Source organism: Perca fluviatilis, chromosome 18 (genome assembly GCF_010015445.1).
Source record: "Perca fluviatilis chromosome 18, GENO_Pfluv_1.0, whole genome shotgun sequence".
In the NCBI taxonomy this organism is placed as follows: Eukaryota; Metazoa; Chordata; class Actinopteri; order Perciformes; family Percidae; genus Perca; species Perca fluviatilis.
Genome location: NC_053129.1, coordinates 29,459,348 through 29,479,469, shown reverse-complemented (window position 1 = coordinate 29,479,469; position 20,122 = coordinate 29,459,348). Strand labels below are relative to the sequence as shown.

General features: G+C 38.8%; 2 protein-coding genes across 2 annotated transcripts; both read left to right on the top strand.

Moving 5' to 3' along the window:
• The first annotated feature begins 7,209 nt into the window (after window positions 1-7,209).
• LOC120546849 lies at window positions 7,210-11,078 on the top strand. The gene is made up of 7 exons (XM_039782088.1): window positions 7,210-7,272; window positions 7,432-7,755; window positions 7,894-8,172; window positions 9,374-9,457; window positions 9,561-9,589; window positions 9,765-9,830; window positions 10,829-11,078. Exons 1-7 carry the CDS (start codon window positions 7,212-7,214, stop codon window positions 10,955-10,957), a joined length of 972 nt encoding a protein of 323 aa, XP_039638022.1. The 5' UTR covers window positions 7,210-7,211; the 3' UTR covers window positions 10,958-11,078.
• A 4,508-nt stretch (window positions 11,079-15,586) lies between these two features.
• LOC120546848 (fatty acid-binding protein, brain) lies at window positions 15,587-17,543 on the top strand. The gene is made up of 4 exons (XM_039782087.1): window positions 15,587-15,746; window positions 15,914-16,086; window positions 16,418-16,519; window positions 17,337-17,543. The coding sequence occupies exons 1-4, from the start codon at window positions 15,674-15,676 to the stop codon at window positions 17,385-17,387; spliced, it is 399 nt and encodes a 132-aa protein (XP_039638021.1). The 5' UTR covers window positions 15,587-15,673; the 3' UTR covers window positions 17,388-17,543.
• The last annotated feature ends 2,579 nt before the right edge of the window (window positions 17,544-20,122 follow it).

Genomic DNA, 20,122 nt, shown 5'->3' with positions numbered 1-20,122 from the left:
CCTGTGTGTTCATGTGTGCTGTCAAACATCACCATGAATCCTGTCTGGTTTCTAATAAACAACATCTGAAGAAAACAAGCTGCATTCCTGCAAACATTTATCTTAACCAACAATCTTCACACGCTCAACTTCCTCAGTCATCTTCTTCTTCTTTTCAGGTGTGAAATACGTCAGTGTCCAGAGGTGTCAAAAGTATTCACATTCATTACTCAAGTAGAAGTATAGATACTCGGGTTTGAAAAGACTTCTGTAGAAGTTGAAGTATCAACTCAAGCTTTTTACTCAAGTAAAAGTGTAAAAGTACTGATTTCAAAACTACTTAAAGTATAAAAGTAAAAGTAATGTAAGGGGGAAAAAATGCCATTAAGGACAAAAGCTTAGTCTGCTCCACAGGGGCCTAATAGTGCATATATTGATAGACAGATATTTGATATTGTATTGCAATTATTGCTATTATTACTATTTTGCTTAATACTGGCTTAGCAACTTTAAAAACAGTTTACTGTTAATTTTAACTATTGTAAGATTCATATTTTGTCGCTTTGGATAAAAGTGTCTGCTAACAGCCCACTCTCACTCAAAAGCGTACAAATAACACGGGTTTATACCTGTGAAAATACGTGCAATGTGTACGCTAAAGTAAAATTGTGCGTACAGTAGATACGTGGAGCGCTCCAATTACAGTAATGGAAACTGCTGCGTTTCTAGTATAAAGGGACGTGGGACCACGTAAGGAGGTTGGTTGGTATGGTGGATGGGTGAAACACAGGACTTTCACCCAGGAGACTGGGGTTCGCGCCCCGTGTTTGGCGATTTTCAGCATGCGTTTTTTTTTTTTTTTAGGCCGTTTATTAGCGTGTTTACGCGTGGCGCTTTTTTGCGACTTTGTTGTGTTTTTTTGTTAAGCCTTCCCCAATGTTTCTTCCCTAAACCCAACCGTTTATTAGCGTGTTTTTGTGACTTTCTTGTGTTACTAAAGCTTTTCCCTGCATTATTTTTCTAAACCCAACCATATTTATCTTTTTGTGCGTGACGCTGTTCTCGCGATAACACACAACGTGGCGACGCGAGCTGCGTGCATATAAAACGCACCGGTCTCCCTTACTTCAATTGGAGCGCTCCGCGTATGTAATGCACGAAGAATTTTACTTTGGCGTACACATTGCACTGTTGTAAACCCGTGTTATTTGTACACTTTCGAGTACAATAACCATAACTCTTCCCAAAAGCTACAATAAAGCTGAGAGTAGTACAGTATATGCCCTGGAAAAGAGCACCAATACAAGAGAAGCTAATTAAGCCATTTAAGGAACACTGATGCTTGTATCAACACTGATTTTATAGATCACATAAGACTTTACACTAAAAAACAAAACCAACAATTTTAAAAAACAGTAACTAACTAAAACATTAATGTTACAGCAAAACTGCTTGTTATTGTTATAACGTGAGGTGCGCATAAGCACACACACACACACACACACACACACACACACACACAGTCTCCCTCCCTTCCTGACAGTTAATTTGCCTCCTTACCACATCGTCATCTACTCTCTCTTCCATCTTTTCCTCACTCGCTCCCATGGCCCTGTCATGGTCACTCTCCTCCTCCTCGGCTTCTTCCCTGTCATGAAGTTGTTTCTGCTTCTCTGTATAGCCAGCCACCTCTCCTCCTTCCTCTACTTCAGGTAATGCTGGTGTTGAAGCAGCTACTACAGCGGCACAGCCCCAAACATGTCAGAAATTTAGGCAGATTTTGAGGAATCTGCCTGTAGATTCTCAATCTTTTTCTCCTGTCATTTCTCTGATTAATACGTTGCAACTAAATCCCTCTATAAGAAAGCCAAATGCATTAAACTTAAAAACAAAATGTTCTACAAATTCCACAAAGTTCTCTTATCTTTTGATGTCCACAAGAGAATAAATGCTAATATTATACATAAGTTCAACAGACATAGTATAGAAGAAGTCAATATAAGGAAGTGTCTGCAGGAAGTAGATGCTATCTTCATTTTTAAGAAGCAGCACGTCAGAGACTTTGACAGTCGAGAGTGTGAGACCGAGAGAGAAGCACGATGGCTCAGTTCAGATGGATTATAATGTCTTTACTTCTGATGCTGCTGTTTCACTTTATAGGTAAGAGAATACAAGTTGTGTTGTAACGTGGTGAGTTTAGTGAACTCTTGGAAACCGAAAATGAGACACATTTGCAAACTAAAATTATTACACCAACTATAAACATAATCATTAATATTTCAGTTTATCACATTTATCTCTCTCTTTCTAAACAGAAACAGCTGTGCCATATTCCACCTCCGCTGTCAGAGCTGGAGATGACGAAGATGATCTTCAGTCCTCAGGAGAGAAACCAGGTGAGAATATGATGATATGATAATTACAGTGAATATGTTTAAATTTAAGCTTTTTGCATTTCATCATTCTTGGTCATGATATGCTGTACAGTTTTGTTAACGTATCCGTTAAGGTGATGATGCAGCAACAACAACGACTACAACATTTCCGGCAACAATCAAACCACAATCAACAGGAAATAAATGGACATCAGAAGAGACAAACAACTCAACATCTGAAAATGATGATGGAAGAAAACCAGAAGGTAGTGACTGAACAGAACAGAACTACATTTACAGTTAGAAAAGACATGCAGGCAAAAGACTCTTTGTTCATTCAGATATAGAGAGATATAAAGACAGCACAAGAACACGCTAACAAGTAGCTCATCAACTCTGTAACTTCTCTCTTCAGACTGGTGGTGGTGGCTGCTGATCGTTGTGTTTGTGGCTGGTGCAGCTCTCTTAATAATCACTGTGGCTGTCCTCAGATGGAGTAGAGCTAAAGGTGAAGACATTCACAGATGAAATTTTAAAAGCAAGAAGTTTCGATTAACCTGGATTTTCACTGAGGAAGCTGAACTCAACTCTCTTTTTTTATTCCTTCCAGGGGAAACAACACAGACGGATGACGACATAGTGAGTAAAACTGAATAATCAGACTTTTATACAGTCATGACTTTATAGAGGTCAGAGGTTGTGCAAAGGTCAAAGGATGCATTGTGAGGGGAAAAAGAAAAGTGAGCTACACAAACAACAAACAGCCTCCACAATGCCTACAGAGCTGAATCAACTCATCTTATATTGGCAGTATTTGTTGTGGGACTGTTGTATTGGAATACATTGCACAGATGATGATGATGTTTGGCAGCTATAATGTAAGGGACTCAAATAGACAAGTTAATCAGTATTAAACCACATGTTACTGATCAGCCTTTATGTTGTCTCCTCTGTGCAGGCTGATCCTGAAGGTGGTGTTTCCTACGCCTCCATCAGCTACACCAAGAAGACCAACAGGAGAGCCCAGGTCAGCTGTCTAATATATTATAGTGTTGGTGTTAATGGATTAGTAATCTTTTTAATCCTTGAAACAGATATTAATGATTCTGATGTCAACATCTGTGTTCCAAACTTTTCAAGACAAGTTTGATGTGAATATTTAGGATCACCACATGATGAATGGCGTCGTTTTGTTGGTGCCCCCCCCCCCTCCTTTTTGATACATCAGCGCCAAAATCAGACCAACATGTCAACTTCACACACAAGATATTTCATAATCTAATCCGCAGATTAAAGCTGCAGCAAAGTGAATATTTCAGTTGTTACATTGCAGCAAAATCAGGAAGTTATGTTAGGATGATTTGTCATTTACGAGTTGTACTTTTCCCTCCAGACCCATGTTGATGATGATGATGATGATGCAGTGACATACAGCGTTATGAAAGCCTCCTCCTCTTCTGCTCCAGCTTGTGCTGATCCCAGCGAATTCTACGCTACAGTCAACAAACAAAAAGAATAACATGTTGTGTTTTATAACAACGATGACTGTTTGGATCATATATTTAGAAATGTAAAATCAAAGCAAGCAGAGTTATAATAAGATTGATCCTAAAGGTTGGTCACATTGTTTCTTTTCTTGTCTTAATTGCAGCAAAGTGAGAATCCAGCACCAGCTCTATAACACATGTAGCCAGTGAGAGAGTGGAGAGGGTGAGAAAAAGAGGCAGACATATATTCTGTATTCTTAGTACTCTGACCCAGCATGGGCACAATGAAGGTTTGGTACAAGTAATTATCATCTGTATTGTTATACCATTTAAGTGAATATTGCTTTTGTTCTGTAAATCTTATTTTGTGCTTTGCTTTATTGAATAAATAATTAGTCCCACACAATTGCATTTCTTTGTATGTTCAACACATTTTTAGTGAGATGTATTTTTCTGTGTTTAATCAGCAACAACTAAATGTCTAACCCTATCCTAAACCTAATTCTGACCTGAACCTCACAACCAAGTCCTAACCCACAAACAGGCCTCTGAAATGTGAGGACCAGCCAAAATGTACTCACTTTTCTGTCTGCTTAGTTTGTGCTTTATTTTTTTTATTTAATTTTTAATTTTTTTTATCTTTTACACTCCATGTGACCAGGATATCTTATGCTTTGGCTGGAATATTATTTCACTGACTGACCTCCTCATCTTATTTGTCCTGTGTGAACTGTACCATATGAGCTGTTATTTGTCATGTTCGCAAATAAAAATTTAAATTACAAAAAAAAAATGTCCTCACTCTGTCGGTTAAAATGTTGTTGTGGTCCTTAATATGTAACAAGTACAAGAACACACACACACACAGAGTTCCTGCACTGTTCACCTCTCCATCAACTGCTGCTGTGATGACTAAATGAGGTGCAGGTGGGAGATAAACGGTAAAGCTCAGGTGAGGAGAGTTGAGGTGATTGCAGGACAGATGGGAGTGGCACAATGTGGGCTGAAAGGAGAAAAGGGCGAGGGCATCTGGTGGACAGGTAAAGAATTATTCTAAAGGCTCTTGTTAAAAGTGGAAATGTGGCTGAAGAGGGGAACGGAGAGGCAGAATGAGCAGGAATACACACAACTGAGACAGACATAGTGATAATATTAGACATTGTGTTTGGCTTCATTGAGCTTAAATGGAATCTTTAGCAATCTTGCCTTTTTATGTGGCTGATAATATAAATTGCATATAAACCATTCAGGTTTCCATTGTTTTGTATTTCTCTCTCACTCTATCTCACTTCACAACACAGACCACAGTACAAGCTTACCTGTACTGTTTGGCAAAATATATTCATGTTTGTTTTTTTATATCATTTAAATGAATATTCCTTTCTTTCGGTAAATCTGATTGTTATTAGGCTCGTTCGAGATGAGCCAGATCTGCGCAGAATCGATCACCAGCGATCGGCGCCCAATGCATGCCGGTTAGATTTGTGTCCGACTTGATCCCGACTTGCTCCGACGTCATGCACACGTGGGCAACGATAATCTCACGAGACCAAGCTCTCGGCCGCAGTTCTGAGACGCAGGCAGCGCAGTTGCTTTTCACCAACTGCAAGAGCAAGGCGGACCCAGGCGGACCCAGTGCATGCTGGGAAACGCCGGCCTCTCAGCTGATCGAACAGCTGATTGGTTTAGAATCGACTCAACATGATGACGTTTTATATATACACTTTTTATTGATTTTGAATCGGAGGTATTTTAACTGTGATTTGTCTGATTTAAAGGCTTATTCTGTACAGAACACATGTTGTGTGACTGATAGTTACGTTCAGAAGTCAGAGAGACTAAATCTGTTCAGATTACTGATCATCTACAGTGTGTTGTTAATTAAAATCAGCAACAGATCGCATGTAGAGCATTTTGACAGCTACTCTGTCATAGTAAAAACAGCTGGAGACTGTGTAGCAGCTGATATATGGGTCTGATAACATTTTATTAAATCGCAATCGGACCACCACTGTTTCTGTCACTTCCTGTTCAGCCTGAAGGCTGCTGGAATCAGCTGGAAAACTGTCCGACTTGCGAGCAGACTTTTGTCACCGCCCCTGGCTGCTCCCGCCTGCTCTCGTCTACTTTACAGGCGAGGCGCAGTTCATCTCGAACGAGCCTAATATTACGTTTTGCTTTATTGAATAAATGATTTGTCCTAGAAGATTGCACATGTATTTATTTGTATGGTTTAATGCATATTTTAGTGAGATGATTTTTTCTGTCTATGGGCGGAAAAACTGTCTCAATCAAATTAAACTCTGTTGAACTTTCTTTTATTTGAAACACAACACTTCTGTTTCTCACCAGAGAATGGCAGCAGACACCCTTCACAACATGTGGACACCAGGACACCCACACATATACTCATATGTGATTGTTGACCATATTTTTCCCAAGCCAAGGGTGTTATACAGTATGCTGCTGAAATCATGGCTGGACTGGGGTAAAAAAAAGTCAGCCCTGGCCTTTTGAGACCCAGACCAGCCCACCACAATCGGACGGACACCAACCAAAATTAGCGCCATCTACTAGCCAAATGCTCATAAAATTTGCAAGTAGCTGGTAGCTTGAATTGCCAGTCAAAAAAAAAAAAAAAAAAAGACTACAATTTTAATATTCATTAACCATTCTATTTATTTAACCAGGTTAGTCTCACTGAGATAGACATTATAAATATCTTATATATAGATATAAATATATAGATATAAATTTAGCTGGTGGACAAAAAGTTAAAGTTGAACCCTGCATAGCAGCCCCTAATACTCTCACTTAGATGAGTGGTAAGTAAGAGAGTATGAAAATGTACTCACTCAGTCAAAAAGGCTGCCTGGCTCGTGATGGTTAGATGGCTAAAGGGGGAGGGTGGAGCATGGAGTATAGCGTTAGTTAACATGTGATAAGGTGATAAGTCTAAGTTAAGCTAAAGCAGCATTGTGTACACAGTATGTAACACTTGTGTTATTTTGAAATGTGGATAAATCAGAAATCTATAGTACTATGTTTGCAAGTGCCTTAGCTTGCTAATACATAACTAACATTAGCTTACTAACAGCTAACTTGTCCTCTCTGGTAGACGAGGGTGCTAAAATCATCGTTTGACATGCATTGAAATGCATCAAACTTAAAAATTACTAATTGAACAAGGTTTTTCACTCTTCTGATATCAACAAGACATTTAGAGAGAATATAAGCAAATATCACACATCAAATCAACAGGAAACAGAGGAGAGATTAAGTTGATTTAAAGGAAGTAAACACAGGAAATAGAAAGCCAGTACTTAAGAGAATTTGACAGTCAAGAGCGTGAGACCGAGAGAGAAGCACGATGGCTCAGTTCAGATGGATTATGATGTCTTCATTTCTGATGCTTCTGTTTCAGTTTAGAGGTAAGAGAAAGTTTTGATGTAACGCGGTGAGTTTAGTGAACTCTGGAAACCAAAAATAAGACTTATCCAAAACTGTCGTCACACTTACTTACTATGAACATAACCGTAACATTCATGTTATAGTTTATTTATCACATTTCTATCTCTTTTTCTCAACAGCAGCAGCTGGGGAATATCACTCCTTTACTGTCAGAGTTGGAGATGAAGTCACTTTGTCTTGTGAAAATGTGACATGTGATCAGCATAAATATAACCGTACTACCTGGCTCTTCAGTGGTTCAGGAAACACAGTGACGCTGTTAGAACTCGGGCAGATTCAGGAAGAAACCAAAGCTAGATCAGACAGACTGAATGTTACAGAGAACTGTTCTCTGGTTATAAAGAATGTCACAGAGGAGGATGCTGGTCGTTACACTTGCAGACAGTTCAGATCAGGAGAGAACCAACAGGGTGGAGACACTGTTGATCTGTCTGTTGTTAACCGTGAGTATTTACATCATAATGTTTTCAAACTGTCTTGTTAGAACAATATACGGAAACATGACAATAACTACGATTACAGTGATGAAGTTCATTTTAATTAAATTTGTTATTCTCTCACAATATCTCCATCTTCACCAGCGACCGAACAGCAGAACAATGAAACGGTGACGTTCAACTGCTCTGTGTCGACATATGAACAATGCAGACACTTCAAAGTGGAGTGGCTGTATGAGGGTGATAAGAAGGATTTCAAAGACATGAAGACATCACCGAGTACCTGTTCAGCCTCTGTGACATTTACAAGATCTGACTTTTATCAGACGTATTACCAGTCGTTGAAATGTGAGGTGATACACAGTTTAACTGGAAAAGTGCAGCTGTTTCCCGTCATCCCTCCTCAGTCCTCATGGAAACCAGGTGAGAATATGATGAACTGTTTAAAATCGCTTTGTGGATAATTACACTAAATATTTCTTTGGATCTGAAGTTTTAATATCACTTAATTCTGTCATGTTTTTTCTACCTGTACAATTTGTTTCATTTTGTTCTTGTGTTCGTTAAAGGTATAATATGCAGCATTTATAGTATATATATATATATATATATATATACTTATGACTTTATAGCGTGTGGTGGTGTCTGTATCTGCAGACACCCTGCCCTCTGCCTGTATTTCTATGGAAGTAAATCTGTTTCTTCAGATTTTGAAATTGGAAAGGCATTGCATTTCTAGCACTGAATATTTATGCATTTAAATTATGTATCTGAACTGTTTGCCTCTGAATTTAACTCTTCAAATTTTCAACAACTCATTTTCACATTTAGTTTTTCAATGTTCACAAATTTAGCATAAAAAATGTAACGTTAAAAAATTAAATAAACCAAATTCAGATGCAAAATACAATGTATAAGATTCAACTAATATATTTTCAACATGCTCAAATTCAGATGCAAAATTAAATGTATACATTTTTTTTTTCTTATCCTATTTTCTGTGTGCGGGACGTTTCTGGGCGTCAGCAAAGACCCTTTGGGCCTTAGTGTAACCCCCCCAGCCGTTACAGCATGCGCATGTACATCAAATTCTCTGTCAAGCTTTGTCACACCCCTCAAATGGCAATCTTTACCTTTAGCATAATATGATACAAAGCAGCGGCATTTGCTTATGTGTTTTGCCTCTGCTGTGTGCTTTCGGTCGGTATGTATGTTTAACTGACACACACGCACACACACACATGGAGCGACAGGATGAAGCACTGCATTCACGCACAATCCGGCAATGTGGCACCTTTCCGCAGAGGTGAAGGTTTTTTATTTGTGCTTCAAAACTTAACAACTGTGAAACAATCAGAAAATAACATTGTTCCAACCAATGTTCCAGTGTTCCAACCAACTAAATTCCAGAAAGACGAACAAAAGAAAAGCAAATGAATGCATTTATCGTTATGTGGATTTGAATAGCGTGATGGTGTCATTTTATTGGCACGCAAACCTCGCTATTAGGACACTGCGGCGACCATAAACCTAGCTACTCAGGCGTAGTGTGTGCCCTGGGCATTACAGATAGCTCATCATCACAACACCTCTTCTCATGTTTATCCCTTACTTCTCTTTCCAGGCTGGTGGTGGCTGCTCATCATTGTGTTTGTGGGATTAGTAGTAATAATCCCAGTGGGGGTCTTCAGATGGAAGAGAGCTAAAGGTAATGGACATTCACCGATGAAACTTTTACGAACAATAAGTTTGGTTAAACCTGGATATTCACTGAGGAAGCTAAACCCAACGTTCCTTTTTATTCTTTTCAGGGAACAAAACCCAGACGGATGACAACACGGTGAGTTTTAAAACTGATAATCACCTGAAAGACCTGAGAGAAAATAAGAAAGCAATTATTGACTTTATTGTACAGAAAGTAAATGGTTGTACAGCAGCAAAGGTCAAAGGATGCAAAAAACAGCGCTCCAAAATGACCAGAGTTTAATCAACATTATGTCGTCTCCTCTGCGTAGGCTGATCCTGAAGCTGGCGTTTCCTACGTCTCAGTCAGCTTCAAGAAGACCAACAGAAGAACCCAGGTATGCTTTAGTAATGTTTCTTTTAATGATCCTAGTCAATGTATATTTATGATTTATGAGTCTGATGTCAGTCTATGTTGTCCAGACAAGACAAGTTTGTCATGAAATTTGCTGTAATTATTAAACAATAATCATTGTTGACAAAAGACAAGAAGTTTGCTGTCAATATTCATGATAACCCCCCCCCCCTCACATTTCCATTATGTCAGCTGTACGCAAGATATTTCATAATCAAACATCACCATGACTCCTGCCTGTTTTCTCATGAACACCATCTAAAGAAAATATGTTGTAATACCATAACCATTTATCTTATCCATCAATCTTCAGACGCTCAACTTCCTGTGCTATTGCTGATCAAGAACGTGTCAAATCTGACCCATTTTCAAAAGGTTTCTACATCAGAAATTTGGGTTTCTTTCAACCAAGTTGTAAAAAAATAAATAACGGTTTAACAAGTAAAATAAACGGTCTGTTCATTACTTTCATTACATTTGGTTTAATTCAATTTTATAGCATCGTAAAAAAAATGACAGGCTAAAAGAACGTTATAAAAAGTGAAAAGATTGTCCAAAAAGCTCCAAAAAATGTTGGATAAAATGACAAAAACGTCAAAAAGTGCAGAACAAATGGATAAAAACATCGGGATAGGGACAAAAGTGTCGCGAAAAGACAACCAAATTGTTTTAATTTTAAATTTAGACCCAGAGAAACTAAAGTTGCATGGTCGATGGGAAGACAACACGAGGGTTAACCTCACTCAAATCCCCTGTTGAAAAGAAAGTCAGTGACATCAAATAAAAGATAAAAATAAATGCCACAGAGTTTTTCACTGATCTAATCGGCATATACAAGCTGCAGCAAAGTTAACATTTGAGTTGTTGTACGGCAGCAAAATCGGGAAGTTGCGTAAGATGATGTGTGTGTGTGTGTGTGTGTGTGTGTGTGTGTGTGTGTGTGTGTGTGTGTGAACCATGAGTTGTGCTGTTTCCCTCCAGGGCCGCGATAAGGATGATAATGATGATGCAGTGACCTACAGCACTGTGAACACCTCCTCCTCTTCTGCTGGAGCCTCTGCTCATCCCAGAAACCTCGACCCTACCTACGCAGGCAGGCCAAAGAAATAAGATGTGTGTGTGTGTGTGTGTGTGTGTGTGCGTGCATTTTTATAACAATGATGATTGTTTGGATTGTAGATTTAGAAATGATTGATCTTAATAGTTGGTCATGTTGTTCCTTTCAATGTTATAGTTTTGAATTTCCGATTAGTTTTTATTTTAGTTTTGACTTTTCGATTTCATTTCAGTTTAGTTATTATTTTAGAGTGTGTTTGCTTGTTTTAGTTTAGCTTCAGTTTTTCCAAAAAGGTTTAGTATTCCTTATATATTTGGTTTTAGTTTGTTTTTATTATGGTCGGGTATAATGTCTCAGAAGAATGTAGCTGTAAACATGTACATGCAAAATACATGATTGGAGAATAGCCATGATGTTTAATGTTTAATATTTGTGCTACTTTAGCGTGTGATTTAAAGCAGTTATGGCACAGCACCATCCAGGGGCAGGGCTAGGGGGGGGGCACTGCAACCCCCTCCGTAATATGATTGACACCCCCCCCAGAGTGCTGTCAATCTGACTATTGTGATTTCCATTGGATCAGAGTACTGTCACTTGGCTGTCTGTTCTGCCAATCTTGTCACATGATTAATGTTTCCATGGTGACTATCCAAAATACTGATACCATTGAACCAAGGGGGTAAGCTTCGTTTCAGAACTCGAAACTCCTATGGCGCCATTTTGATGCTACAGCAATATCACCTCTGTTAGCATTCCACTGACTAGCATTCATTTTGGCGTCACTTTGACAGAGAATAACTTTACATCTGAAGCGTTTAAAGACTCTATTTGTCCGTTGTTTATTTCTAAAGAAACACGACAATGTATAAAAGGCTCCATTACCTTGTACCTCACGTTATGGCTCCGTAGCAGACGTTTTTGTAAAAATAGGCTAACGATTTTGTCATAACCACGCGACTTACTGTCGCAGAGTAGAGGAATTACCGTATAGTACAGGAGAAGCTCACAGGCAGTTTGGACTTCCATTAGCTGTTTAGGTTTAATTACTAATGTTAACTAGCATGTTAGTTAGCAATAATTAGCCTGCGCCTATGTTATCTCCTTACATATACCTACCCTCTCCGTCTCTGTAAGATTGGGAATGATTGAGATTTCTCTTGGCACAGCTACCAGAAGACTTCACACTTTCAGACAGGTTGCTCATGTCACATCAACGTCGTCTCTTTCAGTTGGAGGCTGCGCAGTAACGCTCAGCGCTCACCGGAAAAGTGTTTCTAATATCCTTCACTGGTCTCCGTCCAGAGACACGGGATCTGTTGGTTGCGTCTAGATTTCTAGGCTGGCAGACTGAGACATACGCAGTGCCTATGTTAAAAGGCAATTTAGGCAAAAAGGCAAGTGTCCCTTTTTGTAGAACATCATTTGCCCAAACTGCCTTTTCAGTAAAAGGGGCACAATTATGGAACTCTGCCAGACCACTTGAAATATATCCCAACATTAGCCACCTTCAAAAAAAATACCAAATTGCGGCTAATTCGGGAACAATCTTGCTCTCATATTTAGTTTTTACACTGTGCTCTCTCTGTATACTTTCTTTCCTTCTTCATTTCATTCCATTTTATTTCATCTTTTCGTATTATAAATAATGTAAATCTGTATTTAAATTTTTAACCAAAAGCCCTACTAGGGACAAGTGTCGAGAATTAGCTTTGGCTAAAAACACTGATACATACATCAGAAGACTTATTTATGTTTTTTGTATCTGTCCCTATCTAAATATACCTTTAATAATAATAGAAAACATTTTTCTTTTTAACCTGACAATAAAGATTCAGTTTACTTTAAGTTTTTCTTGAAGGTTTTTGTTTTTTCTAAGTTTCAGTTTACAAAAAATATGTTTAATTGCTTTTTTTCGTTTTAGGGTTAAGGTGTTTTAGGTTACTATAATGACCCCTGTTCCTTCCTTCTTGGCTTAATTAATAATAAGCAGCTCATTATAATACATAAAGCCATTGACAGAGTTGAGACTCTAGAGGCGCAGAGTGGGTGAGAAAAGGAAGCAGACATATTGGATATATTCTCTATTCTTAGTACTGTGTTCCTGCATGGGCACAATGAATGTTTTTCACAATTAATTATTGTGTTGTTATGTCATTTAAGTGAATATTGCTGATTGTTCTGTAAATCTGATTATAGGCTTTACTGAATAAATGATTAATCCCACAGGATTGCAAATGTATGCCTTTGTACAGTTAACACATTTTGAGCAAGATGTATTTTTTTTTCACTTTTGTTTCTCTATGAGCAGAAAAACGGTCTCAAGCTATTCAAATTCTGTTGGACAGTTTCTTGCTTAACTCTCTTTTATTTCAAACACAACACTGTTCTATTTCTCACCAGAGAGCGGCAGCAGAGACCCTTCACAACATGTGGAGCTCACGCTGCACAGCATCAGACACCCAAACATACACTCATACAGTATGTGTAATTTACAACCCCCCCCCCAATAATCAAAACTGGTCAGTGCACCCCCAAATATCTAATTACAATTCCCTTTACATAAATTAAGACATTTCCATCGCAATTTAATGCGGAAAAGGCACACATTGTTGCAGAAAAATTCACCAGAATGCAGGAAATGAAGTGTTTGATATGCACAAAATTTCCATTTTGCCCAAACGTCTACACAAATCTTAACCCCTAATTGTTGAACTGAAAGTTAGGCCCTTGCATAAACTCATATGTGATTGCTGACAATCTTATTCCAAACACTGTGGGTGTAAAACTGTATGCTGCTGACACTGCCCACGCAGACTAAACTCAGAGGACTGAAATCATTATCCAATCAAGTCCTGCAATCTAAATGTTGACTGTGAAGAATAGAGTACCCCTGCTCTTGGGGGAGAATATTTTCGCTTTTTATCAGATAAAGTAGAGGAAGGTAAAAAGGGATGAATAAAGTGCATATGAACTAAATCCCATTTGCACCACAGGGTGTATCTCTGAACTGGAACTAAAAAGAGTAAAGAGTAGTAGTATAATATGGCTCTTTGTTATGGAAAAACACAGTTAGTACAAGTCAATTGGTAACCAAGTAAAATATTTGAGAATACTTCAATTTCCAATTTCCACCTCTGCAAAAAAGTTTTTGACTTTTAAAAAATTCTAATAAAAAATTCTTAGCTCTTAGATTCCCCTTAAACATCCTGTCCGTCTGTTTGTCCTAGAAATGTGGCTTTGAGGGGAGAAAGGAAACAATACAGTGTCTTTAAATGTATATTAGTCACCTAAACATGATGATATTGCTGAGAGCATAATTAAAGCGTAGTTGTAACTTGTCTAATGGAAGTCAGTATGCTTCCAACGACAAAAACAAACTTCCTTCAGACTTTGAAGCAGATATGACTGTCGCATACATTTCCATTGTTTGAGAAAGCAGAACCTACACGCGAACACACACACACACACACACACACACACACATAATAATTAGTGTGTGAGTTGAGCATGAAGAAATTGTAGTTTGAGTGGGGGGGGGGGGGTTGTTAATGCAGTTCAGGACAAAGGGCTGTCAAACAAACTGATTCTGCTTCACTGGTGCGCCGCTGCAGAACATGAACACGTTCCAGACACAAGAAGGCCTGTCTTTAACACAGAGCTAACAGCGGATTAAGATGAGGAAATTAATTTCAAACATTAATATGGATTAGCTCCTGAAGATCACTAACTGTGTCTTTCACCACCAACTCTCTGAAGTCCATTTTCAGACAGAAAACTGTAAGTTCAGAGGGAACTTTGGTGTTGAATCTTTCCCTTTTAGGTCAAGGTCAAGGAGTCTTTATTATCCCCGAGGGGCAATTAATTTTGCAGCAAATAAAGTGCAACATAAACAACACATAAGCCATACAGACACTATCGATGGAGGACACAAGTAAATACATACTACACAGAAGTCCACATCTCACATTGAATTATTAACAAAACCTATAGCAGCAGGAACAAAAGAGTGTTTGTGTCTGTTTGTCCTGCATTTAGGCAGACAGAATCTGCGGCCAGACGGCAACAACATGAAGTAGCTGTTCAGGGGGGGGGGCTTATATCAGCCAGGACTGACTGGGCCTTCTTCAGGGTCCTTCTCTCATATAGAGATTTTAAGTCAGTCAGAGAGTTCTGGGATTTTTTTCCACACACTTTAGTAATGTATTGCAGCCTGTTTTTGTTTTTAAGAGTGAGGGACCCAAACCAGCTCACAAAGGCATAACAAAGAATAGTTTCAATAAAACAACAATAAAACTCATAAAAGTCTTATCGACATTAAAATTGCGAAGTTTATGATAAAAAAACATACGCTTTTAACGTTTAATTCAAACTTTTATGTTGGTGAAATGCAAATGAATGTCTAGGTTTCTGGTCTTTGCTCTCTCTTACTTTTAAAATGTCTTTCTGAGATAAATCAGCACCACACATAATCTCACCAAACCTGACTGACACCCATGAAGGAGAGTAATTACATCATTAAGCATACAAATGGGCTAATTTAGCTTCTCTTTTTTTTTTTTTTGTCCAAGGGTCCGTGAGACCGTGACCCAATTTAAATAGCCAATCACAACTCAGAGTAAATCTCCTGAGCCAATGGGACGCTTGGCGCCACCCCCTTGCATGCATAATAATAAGAAGCGGAATGATAACACCAGGGGGGAAACTTGCAAAAGCTGCAGCTTGCTCAGTTTGCTTTGGAGATTACTTTTGCCTCTCTGAAAACCTTCACCATGGTCGACGCCTTCTGTGCCACTTGGAAACTGGTCGACAGTGAGAATTTTGATGAGTACATGAAAGCACTCGGTGAGTAACAGCCTGTTTCTTTTCCTTTTTATGGATGCATTAGATCAAGCTTGAACAATAACTGTGCATCTTGTCCAATGTCTTTTGTGTGCCTGTGTGATAAATGAAATGTTCAGAGGTGTAGACCATTAACAGCCACGTTTCCCCCCCCCCTGTGCCCTGATCAGGTGTGGGCTTTGCCACCCGGCAGGTCGGTAATGTGACCAAGCCGACTATAATCATCAGCCAGGAGGGTGACAAGGTGGTGGTTCGCACCCAGAGCACCTTCAAAAACACAGAGATCTCCTTCAAGCTGGGAGAGGAGTTCGACGAGGCCACTGCCGACGACAGGAACTGCAAAGTAAGCCGACAGAAATATCAGTAATTGAAACCAGATCATGCTGAACAACCCATTAAAACCACTCACTTTCAGACACCAGGAGTGCTTGAATGGTGTCCAAGAAGTGTCCTGCAATATTAGAAGTGGTTTAATTAAAAAAAACAACGTTAAAAATGCAGTTCTGATTAAACTTTGAGTCAGGGTTGGGAGGGTGTTCCTTTTTTTTCTATTTGTGGGTCAGTGACGAGACTTGACATCTGGAGATGTCCCGATATAGACCAACATTTGGCAGGATCTTAATGAACTGATTGTCCACCTCACTTAAAAACATTCTTCTCTTTTTGTCTTTCAGTCCACAGTGACTATGGAGGGAGACAAGTTGGTCCACGTCCAGAAGTGGGACGGCAAGGAGAACAAGCTGGTCAGAGAAATCAAGGATGGCAAGATGATCATGGTACGAAAAATGCACCCAGATCACACATATCCCTGTCTTGTTTGACAGCAGTATACAGTACATAACTTACATACATGCCTTAAAGGGATTACATTTAATATCAAAATAGAAACGGACACTTAAACTATGAAAGTTTGATTGTGTAGCCATGTGGCAATAAATGCCTGTTGGTTAGCTGCAAGTGACGATACAATTTTGTTGTGCATTATTGGAATATAATATATATAATTTTTTTATAAAGTATTCATGATTTTTCAGAAGCTCAGAGATCAATATCCTTTCACTGGAAGCACTGGTTCTATAAGAGCTGTTGTCTTTCCCATTCAGACAATGGGAGATCTCAAATGAAAAGAAATGAAATGCAAAAAATGTAGTGTATTGGGCAATTAACTTTGCTGTCTTCAAGTTGTGAGGGCAATGCACATTGTTCGGCATTTTTCAGGAATAATTTGTGCATGTAAAACTTTTGCCAGTAGTCTTTAAACATTCAAAAACACAGATGTAGAGTAGCAAATAAATTAGTACTAAAACACACATTATGGACAGTTTTTATTGTCTTTCTGAAGCTCTAAAAGTGCAGCAAAGAACCCGTTTATCTTTTGTTTTGTTGTGATGAATGAGTATGCCTTTTCACGCGGTAATAGTCAAATTAGCTTGCTTGTATCAAACAAAGTAAAGTACCAACGGGGCGGCTGCCAAAAAGCTGCCTCGCCAGATTCCCCACTCAAGCGCCGCTTTGTTTTCCGCTGGTTAAATGTTAGATTAGGGAAGATGTAATTCGCTGTCATGGTAACTGTGGTCTCTCTCCCCCCTGCAGAATTTGACCTTTGAAGATGTCCATGCGGTGCGTAGCTATGAGAAGGCATGAGCGCTCCGACTGACATCATCCCACTCCGGCCAAGAAGTGTTGATTTTATAATTATTATTGACTGTATGCCTCTCTTTGCACTTCATCCTCCTCCGCATGTCCACGGCCTGCAGGCTGCACATGTTTTGTAAGATTTTTTTTTTTTATATATGAAAACATTTCTGTCGTGATGGATGGATCGTCTTTTGGTACCCTGTGTGAAACATGAAATAAAATAAAAACACAGAGAGTAAATGTTGGTCTCTTCTCTTTTGTTTTGATATTATCTTGTAATGGTTCCATCCAGTGGTGTAGTCTAATGTATTGTAGTGGGTATACTGTACTGTATATAAATATTGGCCAGAATCTGCATTTGGGGGAGGGGGGGCATATCATTGTGGGGGCGTCAGGCTCTCCTCCCCCAGGGAAGTTTTGAGCATCAACGACTTAATTTCCTGTATTCCTGTATTCCGTATACACTTTTATGCACCAATTTACGATGGAAATCCCTTTATTTAGCCTATGTGAAGACGAAAAACAAAATAGATAAAAAATATAACGGAAAGTATGTTGTTGCGTGTCATTGGGCATTTTTAAGTAGGTATATGGAAATCCCGGAGGTTTCTTAGTGGGTATAGGCTACTGCGTATACCTGCGTATCATGTAGACTACACCACTGGGTCAATCTTTCAATGTGGTCGACGAGAGAATAAATATGTCTCGGTCAAAAGAATTTTATTTACCCTTCCGACACTGAATCTCTATCTTTTAGGAGGGGAACTGAAAAACTTTCTCTGCATGAGGCCGTAGAGTGTCACTATATGAGATGTCAATTTAAGAAACAAAGCCCACACAATTTCCCTCCCCAGCTTCAGACCTGGTGGCTTTGTGGAACTATTTTCTGGGACCAAGTTGGAGGAATTGCATCAATATGCCAAATATTCCCCTCAGAGTGAAAAGTTGGTCTCTGATGTGATTATATCTCATTTTTAAGGCCTCAAATCACTCTTCAATCCTCGCTAGAGAGTTATACCTTGACAGTACGTGTATTTGATTTCTGTAATAGAAGGATCTGTTTACCCAAGAATATCTTATCACTCACATCTATTTGTATCCAGCCTTTGGTTTAACCTGCCCAGGTTATTTTTTATTTTTTATTTATTTATTTAAAAGGGACAACGCACATTAATCAACATGAGTACAAAGTCCAACATGTAAATGTGCCAGATTTAGCCATACAGGCTAATTTTCATCTGTAGTCCCTAGCAGGTTGATGGCTTAAAACAATAGATACACTACAACAATACAACAAATACACATAAAACACAAAAGACACAGGCATAGACAAGTAAAATGACACAACCACTATTTCAGATCTGGACAACTGGCAGGTTGATGGCATGAGAAAAACATAACAAGTGTCATACACAGTAGACACAGGTAAAAGTGCATAGACACACATTAGGACCTATCAACAACACATAAGCACACACAGAGACACTACTATAGCGATAAAGACAAACACATAATTTTGAATAATGATTAAGCCACAGACCTCACTGTCAAGATTTTTTTTTTTTATTGAAACTACTTTCTACCAAAGAAATAGTCGCTATTAAATCTGTCAGCAGCGTTGTCTGTGGATTATGCGCGAGATGCTCCTGCTGAATTTTTAAAAAGCGTTTTTGTGAGCACAATAAATTGTTCATTATTCACCTTCAATGCAGAGGGTGGAAACAGAGAGAAATATCTAAATATCTGAAACAAATGAAACCAAAAGTGCTTGCCTAGACACCCCTATAGGCCATTTTGGGTGAACTGACCCTTTAAGTGCCAACATAAATTTGAGGGGTCATAACTAAACGGACAGAAAAGAAAAGAAGATTTATGTTGCACAAAAATATTATTAAGTGTGTTAGATTTTTTCTCCTGTTTTCCTTTTGGCTGGTTACATCTTTGGCCTTCTTGAAATCCTTATCCCTTGTGTTGTCTTTCCATCAACCATGGTCAAAATTGACCCGGCCTGTTTTTTGTTTTATAATTTTTGGGGCATTTTAGGCCTTTATTTATATAGGACAGATGAAGACATGAAAAGGGTGAGCAAGGGGGAATGACATGCAGCAAAGGGCTGCATGGCAGAGTCGAACCTGCGGCCCCTGCGTTGAGGAGTAAACCTCTATGTATGGGCGCCTGCTCTACCAGGTGAGTTACCCAGGTGCCCGACCTGGTCCGTTTTGCCTGTTTTATAAAGCATAAAGTATAAATCATAACCCAATTCTGTGTTAGGCCTACATCTTCTTGGCTAACTTTATTCCAACTCATCACAGCTAGTTTTACACTTATCTTTTTAGAGTACATGGTCAATAAACCTAATTCGTATTAAGTAATGCCTAATTCTTTAGTTACAAACTCCTGATATTATGAATTATTTTAGCTAATAGTTAAGATCAGAGGAACGTATGTTGAGGCATAATTACAGCCTGTTTCGTGTATGGAACTATCAGACTATAGACACTTTTAAAACGGGTCAATTTTGACCCGAGGACAACACGAGGGTTAAAATGAAACAATCCAATAAGTAACCCCCCCCCCTTTGGTGGAACTGCTCATGTCCACTAATCTATAAGCTGTGACGAGGGACCACATGTCGACCCTAGATATCAAGGGGTCATGAGCCAAAAAGGTTGGGTGGGTGTTGTTCAGTCATGAAGAGTATCGGTTCATTATTAGTATGTATTCAGATCATTTACTACATT

Excerpts from the sequence above, each read along its gene's own strand:
- LOC120546849 (XM_039782088.1), top strand. The coding sequence starts at position 7,212 with ATGGCTCAGTTCAGATGGATTATGATGTCTTCATTTCTGATGCTTCTG. Across the intron at positions 8,173-9,373 it reads TCAGTCCTCATGGAAACCAG|GCTGGTGGTGGCTGCTCATC; the intron begins GTGAGAATATGA and ends TTCTCTTTCCAG. Across the intron at positions 9,458-9,560 it reads CAGATGGAAGAGAGCTAAAG|GGAACAAAACCCAGACGGAT; the intron begins GTAATGGACATT and ends TATTCTTTTCAG.
- LOC120546848 (XM_039782087.1), top strand. The coding sequence starts at position 15,674 with ATGGTCGACGCCTTCTGTGCCACTTGGAAACTGGTCGACAGTGAGAAT. Across the intron at positions 16,087-16,417 it reads CCGACGACAGGAACTGCAAA|TCCACAGTGACTATGGAGGG; the intron begins GTAAGCCGACAG and ends TTTGTCTTTCAG. Across the intron at positions 16,520-17,336 it reads AGGATGGCAAGATGATCATG|AATTTGACCTTTGAAGATGT; the intron begins GTACGAAAAATG and ends TCCCCCCTGCAG.